General features: G+C 39.8%; 1 protein-coding gene across 1 annotated transcript in view; it reads right to left on the bottom strand.

Moving 5' to 3' along the window:
• Positions 1–514: 514 nt before the first annotated feature.
• LOC118326826 overlaps positions 515–6,932 on the bottom strand; it is a 10,037-nt gene continuing 3,619 nt past the window's right edge. The window contains exons 4-11 of the mRNA XM_035659931.1: positions 5,773–5,886; positions 5,522–5,636; positions 5,294–5,403; positions 5,068–5,204; positions 3,239–4,971; positions 3,032–3,145; positions 2,827–2,921; positions 515–1,127 (exon numbers count right to left, since the gene is read on the bottom strand). Of these exons, the coding sequence (XP_035515824.1) occupies positions 813–1,127; positions 2,827–2,921; positions 3,032–3,145; positions 3,239–4,971; positions 5,068–5,204; positions 5,294–5,403; positions 5,522–5,636; positions 5,773–5,886 (2,733 nt within the window). The 3' untranslated portion in view covers positions 515–812. The remainder of the gene's footprint in view (positions 1,128–2,826; positions 2,922–3,031; positions 3,146–3,238; positions 4,972–5,067; positions 5,205–5,293; positions 5,404–5,521; positions 5,637–5,772; positions 5,887–6,932) is intronic.

Raw genomic sequence — 6,932 nt, 5'->3', positions numbered from 1 at the left:
ACTGATTTCAAGTATGCACATCTGGCAAACAGCAAGAGAGAAGCATGGCTGGAAGAGTGAGTCAAAAGGACAAGAACTGAAATTACTCTGAATAAAACCATACCTGTGATGAAGTGAAATAATGAGTATATTACTAGTCCAATGTACTCACGTTAGTGTATTCCTACATATACAGCACATTGCACTGGTCTCTCAACTGTAAGATCAAAGCTAGGCAATCACTTCTTACAACATATTTATGTTCACAAATCTTTGTCATCATGTATAATCAGTGTAGATCACAAATGCTTGTATATAAATATATGCACAGTATATGTTTGTGGTGTAGAGTTGATGGAATGTACTCATTTGTTATAACGTCTGTTCTATTCAACTATAGATGACTTTAAAAGAAAAACCTTCAAAGTTGTGAGTACTCTTTATTCTGCTTTTTGTATATACCAGCACACATCCGGATTTAATGCTACATATTTGACTCACTAATAAAAAATCTTCAGAAAAGAAGAAAATCTAGTTGTAGTAGAGAATGTTTTGCAGTTTATTTACTTAAAATAATAATACACAATAATATTTACACTTCCTTTCTAGGATACACAAATGCGTGTTTTGGGACATTTTCTGATACCAAAAAACAAAGACTTTGCTATATACATGTCAAATATTTAAATGTTTTCAAAAAAGGTTGACAGTGTACAAAAATGAAGTCGTAAAAATTGCACAAAAAATTTCAAATACGGAGTAGCCTGCATGTTTTAAATATAAAACAAGTTTGTACAACCTCTTAACACACAAAAGTAATTCCAATGTTAATGTCAGTGGGAAACAGTGTCTAAAGTCTTAAAAAGGTCTTTGAGTGATGCGGCTGCTGCGTTCCCATCAACCAACCTTCCTTCCTCGGACGTGTGCTTTGGTCCTGGTCGGGTGTGACGGTGCTTCAGCAGCGCCACTGGTTTAAATGGCAAGTTGTGCGTGCCAGAGTTTCTCATCTGAGATTCGGTCATTTCCAGCCTACCGAGGGTCGACCCTTCTCTTCCCTCCAATAAGATTTGAGGAGTCTGAAGAGAGGGCTGGTGCTCTGCAGAGTGTGCAACTGTTTTCTCGGTGGTTGGTTTGTGGGAATCTTGAGTCTGAGGAACAGAGTGCAAACAATAACAAGAAAACAGCAGAAAGAGGCACATAGTCAAGGCACTATCTATCCACAGAAAGGTAGGATGCAACACAACTGTAGAGCTAAGTGTTGAAATGATGAGGCTGGCAAGATTTCTCAATAAATTCCATGAAAAGACCAAAATCAACAATTGATCTTCCTAATACCTTCCAAAGCCTGAAGTATCTTATTCTTCTGTCCCATAGAGCTTTCTCTTTGTCCAAAAACTATTACAAACACATCAGTCGGCCAAAGCATTAGTCAAAACAATGCTAAATTTGATTGAATTACAAAAGTCACAAATGGTATTAAATAAAGAGCTGCCTGGGAGCCGAAAGAGCCAGCTCTTATTGCTCTCCAAAAAGAGCTGCAATTCTCATCATTAGTTCTTTCATTTTTAGAATAAACTTCGGCACTGTAGTTATTTTTAAGTTAGTCCTCACATATGTCATCATGTTGCAGTAAATACACACCTGAGAACCAAACCTGTATTTAAAACCTGGTCGGGTGTGACGGTGCTTAACCTGTTAAGCTGAACACAGTCAGTAAATGCAGGATTTCTGTTTGAGCAACTTTTGCTAAAAACTACAGCGCCCAGCTTTTTTAGTAAATAACTGAACTGAGTCTCTACAGCCATGCTAGCAGCTTTGTAAGTCTGTACTTAAAGCCTTTGAACGCAAAGTCTTTTTTCATCTGAAATTGTTTAAAAATAATATACACTGCCTCACAGTGTGTCAATCATGTTTACACACCGACTCAGAAACCGAACAGGTTTGATTTTTTGAAGGGTTTTTTTTAGCTGGTGAAACTCTCCTCGTTCTTGACAACTTGGACCCAATTACTTTTTATTTTTCTACTTTCAGTGAGAGGACCACAAAATCACCCTCATTGCATGATGAATCATTGTCTTATTGTCAATTTGGCAAGGAATAGAATAATAAAAACCATCACTCTCGAATTTGATCGGATGACAGATTAAAAAACCCAAATGAAAAATACAGACTTAATATGGAAAGGTTGCTAATAGTTGTTAATGCTAACTTGCACACAGTGACGATGCTACCATATTCACACAGTGCAGCTGAGGAATATCATTCGTTTTTCAGGGCTTCTTTTTAGACATAAATCAAAGTATAGGGCAATTTTGCAGGTTTTTTGGTGATGCACATTATAATTCATCCTGAGGGGAACATGAATGTCTGTACCAAAATTCATTGCAATCCATCCAGTAGTTTCAATCATTTCACTCAAAACCACAAATGTTAAGATCAGGATAGCACTAGAGAAAAAGTCAGGTGATTGCCAAAGTCAGTGATAAGCTACATAATTTGGGTCAATACAAAAGTTAAGATATTTCACAGGATAAGTGTTTGACCTGCTGGTGGCACTACATGAAGAGTCAGGGGATCACTAAAGGCAATATGTACATTATGAATGCCTGTACAAAATTTCATGGCAATCAATCCAATAGTTGTTGTCTGGACCAAATTGGTGGACTCACTGACCAGCTTATAAAGATTTTCATCTTCAGTAGGAACCAATGGGCTTGGGGTCACAGACAGGATTAGGGAAGCAATCAAATATTGAGAGATGGACTAACATGTTGTTGGTTTTGGTCTCTTCATGGGATATGTTGACAATAAGAAAAAAAAAAAATTGTCCTTCAGTAAAACGCCTACCTCAAGCTCCTTCTTGTGTCTACTCCCATTTTTCTTCTTCCGTTGTTGCTTCACAAAAACACACTCTGTACTGCTTTCATCCTTATTTTCACTTTCTGAAATGCAATGACGATAAAAAAATAACACATTTTATTTCTGCCAGGACCACAACATCTTATACACAAATATCAATAAAAAATGTCTTTAAAATAAATAAATGGCATACCTGCAGGGGCACTGATCTGAACAGTGTTCTGTTGCTGTCCGTCTTGTTGGTACGGTCTCAGGCACGCAAAGAGAGTCTGCAGGCGGGAATTAGCAGTGGCTGCTGCTGCAGATCCTACAAATTGAACAAGGCATTAACAACAAATGTCAGCAGTGCAAATCAACATTTCACATTAGCATTCGTATTCAGTGTGTGGCATGTCCTTACTTTTGTTGGATGAGATGTCGGGCAGCTGCTGATGAGCGTGGGTTGTAGATGGACTGTTACAACGAGGAGTTGGACTGGTGGACATCTCGCTGAGAGGATCAGACACAAGGCTCGAGACGGGGTTCACCGGCAGCTTTGCAGGTGGATTTATGTGCTCAAGTGAACTGTCTTTTCCTATTCTAGCATTAGGAGAGAAATTAGGGAATCTTGGCGTATGAGGGATTTCTTTGACATTGGTTCCGACCTGATGTGGCTGAGATGTCTCTACATTAGAAGCTCTTTGTTTAGAGTCTGCTGTATGAGATGTATTGTCAACTGACTGCATTGACTGTTGAGAACAGGAGGGAGTCCTTGTATGATCTGGCCGGGACAGCGTACACGGGAGAGGATCAGCACTGAGAGGGGCAACAAAAAGGCTGAGGAAGGACCTGGCAGAGGCTTTATCAGGTTCAAGTGCAGTTTTAAGGTGATTACTTCTGCAATCTGCAGACTGCGGAGCGGCACAGAAAGAAATTGAGCCTTGAGAACAAGAGGAACTTGTTACGCTGTCTATAGGCAGCGGAGTGTCAGCGATGGGGTTTGCAGAAAGGCTACAACAGGGTCTTTTCAGGGTCTTTTTACATCCAACCGCCAAGTCACCACAATGTTCCATTTTACTGCTGCACTCTGCTGTGGTTTCAGTTGAATAGTTTGGTTTTGTGCCAAGTTTGAGTCCAAACTGCATTTCTTTGGAGCGCAGCTGGGTCTCAGTGGGTTGTTTTGCTGCAATATGAGAGTTTCCAGAATAACGTGACTGAAAGGAGCTGGTGCCAGGTTCAGAAGGACTTGATGGTTTACTTTTAAACTCCCTGAAACCTGGGGAGGGACAAAAAGGCTTAAAAGAGGTTTGTGAGATAGATGTCAGAACAGAGAGGTGTGGCTTTACTTGTATAGGATGTGTGGAAGTAGATGTCTGACTAGGGGGCTTTGGAAAAATCCATTTGTGCTGTGTTGGTCTAAAAGAGGGAACACCTTCATTTTTACTGTTTATAGAGCATGTAATATCCGTAGACAGCAACTTGATTTCATGGGAACCACTTTCAGCAGGTTTCAGGGATTCTGGCATATTTCCACCTTGCTTTTCGTCATCCCCGGAGGCCGGGTTATTACAGCTAGGGTAGGTCTTTGAAATCCCGTCGGTGCGCACTTGGAAGGATGACAAGCTTCTGAAAATGTTTTCCTTGGATTTGTGTGCTTCATTTCTGGTATTTACCGAATACAAGACCCTCTTATTTTGTGTTTCTGAGCTTTGTAGAGGATCAGTGATCTCTTCAAAGTAAGTTTTTGGGGTATCAGAGATCGTTTGTGCAGTAGGAGTGGTAAGTGTGTGGCCAAAGGTAGGATTTTTCATTAATTTACAAGACCTGAGGACGGCGTCGACAGAGTAGGGAACTTGGCTTTGGTTTGCAGAGTCTGACGTGCAATCAGAAGAAGAGACAGGGGCCGACTCTTGACTTTTTGGAGTTGTAAAGAAACTAGTGAAAGGTTTGGATAGTTGAGGTCCAAGCACAGCTTCAACAGAATAGCAAACTGGCTCCTCATCATTAAGGTTAGTTGACAGGGAGCTGTGGGGTTGGGCAGCATCTGATGCATGTGGCGGGACAGCTTCCTCCATGTTGCCAGCCATTTGTTCAGTCTGATGTGACGCTGCTTCACTCTCAGCATTTGTGTCTGCGCTTTTGTAAAAGTTAGGCCTGAAAAATATAAAAATAAAAGTTCATCCCAAAATGTATGCAAGAATTACACTGACATATTGACAGAAACACAATGACAGGTTTAAGTTAGCAAACCTGAGTGGTTGTTTGAATACATCAGGGGTTTTATTTGCTTCTATAATTTCTGACTCGTCTGTGTTTGCTGGCTGTCCTGACGAGTCCTGTTCAGCTTTTTTTGCAAGTTCAGAGAGGTCAATTTCCCGTTTTAATGCCTGCAGTGAGGAGAGGTAAAGCACATGAGAGATTAGCACACAGCAATGCATATAGAACATTTGTCATGTCTGTGTTTTTACTTGCCTACCTCATCCAACAGTTTGTTAGTGACGTCATTAAGTGACTCATGGGAAAACCTGCAATCTGCTCCTTGAGAACATTTGCCTTTTCTATGGTAGAATTTGCAGGGGAAGGACTGTGCGTCTCAGTCAAGGAAATATTGGATATTCAACAGCTTCTGGTTTCTGACAGCCTCACAATAATGAGTTTATGTTCGGAAGATATGCAGGTTATTGCTGTTGAACCAAAAGGATATTGTGCATGAATGGGCAGCTCGCCCCTTTTGTACAGAATCCCTGGATGTAGAATTTGCACACTTCTTTGACGAGATCGTTGTAACCCTGAACATGTTCCAGTTGGCAGTCGTCACCCTGTGCACAGGAAAGGGAAGAAAGCAATGTTATAAAATGCCAGAATAATAAGAATAATAATAAGTCTTTCTATCCTACAAGTTGTTTTGTCTGACTTGAATACATTTTATTAATATACATAATTAACATAATCTACCTTGATGCACCTTCCCCAAAGGAAATGTCGACAAAGTAACCGCCCATCATCTGACAAAGTATTCTGGTCCTTAAACTCCTGTGTCATGAACCTTGGACGTTCCACTCGAAAGTCCTAAGAGGAAGGGTTGAGCGTAACAATGAGATTCACAAACATTTTGATTGATGATAGAACACATTTCTATAGAAGTCATTATTGGTGGCATTTCAAGCTTTAATTTAAGCAGTTACTTTAATTACTTAAAGTTGATGGACTGATTTGTGTCTAGGGATACTAAGTCGATGCCAAAGTTCTGAAAACGTGACGGTACTCGTGTTTCTCTGTAGGTACCGGGGCCCTGACGGGGAACCTCCAGTACGGTCTAGTACCTGTCAAACACGCTCTGCAGAGAAACACGGAGACACTCTCTGGTGCAGATACAGTGGATATTTTACAAGCACAGACCAGGTAAAGCAAGCGGGAACAGCAGTGAACACATCAGAGTAGGGGGGTTTGTGTGTGTGTGTGTGTGTGTGTGTGGAAAAGAGTACTAAAGGGGAAAACCAAGGTGAGCAGATTAAAACAGTTTGTGGGTTAAGTAGTGAATTAATTAAATTAATTAAAATAATAAGAAAACATCTATAAGAAAAGGGACCACTGTTGTTATTTTTGTAATGTTCAAATGTTTTTAATAGAGAGTGTATGTACATGGGATTTATTGTTTTTTGTTTAGTTTTTTACCTTGATAACAAATTGGTGTAGAGAATTGTTAAATTTCACTATAGTATTGGAATCTAGACTAATCTAGACTAGGAGACTAATAAATGCCTGGTACTGTGACATGCCTATTTGTGTCTTTGTGAAAATAATACATGTAAAAATTACAGCCACAAAATAATTCAATTTTCAATTCAATTCAGTATTTATTTGTATAGCGTCGATCATAACAAGTTAATCTCAGACACTTTTCAAATAGAGCAGGTCTAGACCGAACTAGACTAAATGGGTCTGCTCCATCACAGGGAGCAGGCTGGACTATGGCTTTAGGAAATTAACCTCTACTTATATAATTCAGACAATAGATTGTCACAGTTACAGGTTCTCTCGCAATATTAAAATGTTTAACAGGCAGACAGATGGAAAGATTTGTTGTGTGTTATTTTCAAGAGAACTGAGACACT

The sequence above is a fragment of the Morone saxatilis genome, unplaced genomic scaffold (assembly GCF_004916995.1).
Source record: "Morone saxatilis isolate NCDOM2014 unplaced genomic scaffold, NCSU_SB_2.0 Contig17, whole genome shotgun sequence".
NCBI lineage: Eukaryota > Metazoa > Chordata > Actinopteri > Moronidae > Morone > Morone saxatilis.
Note: the sequence above shows the minus strand (reverse complement) of the source record. Positions and strands in the feature narration are given on the sequence as shown.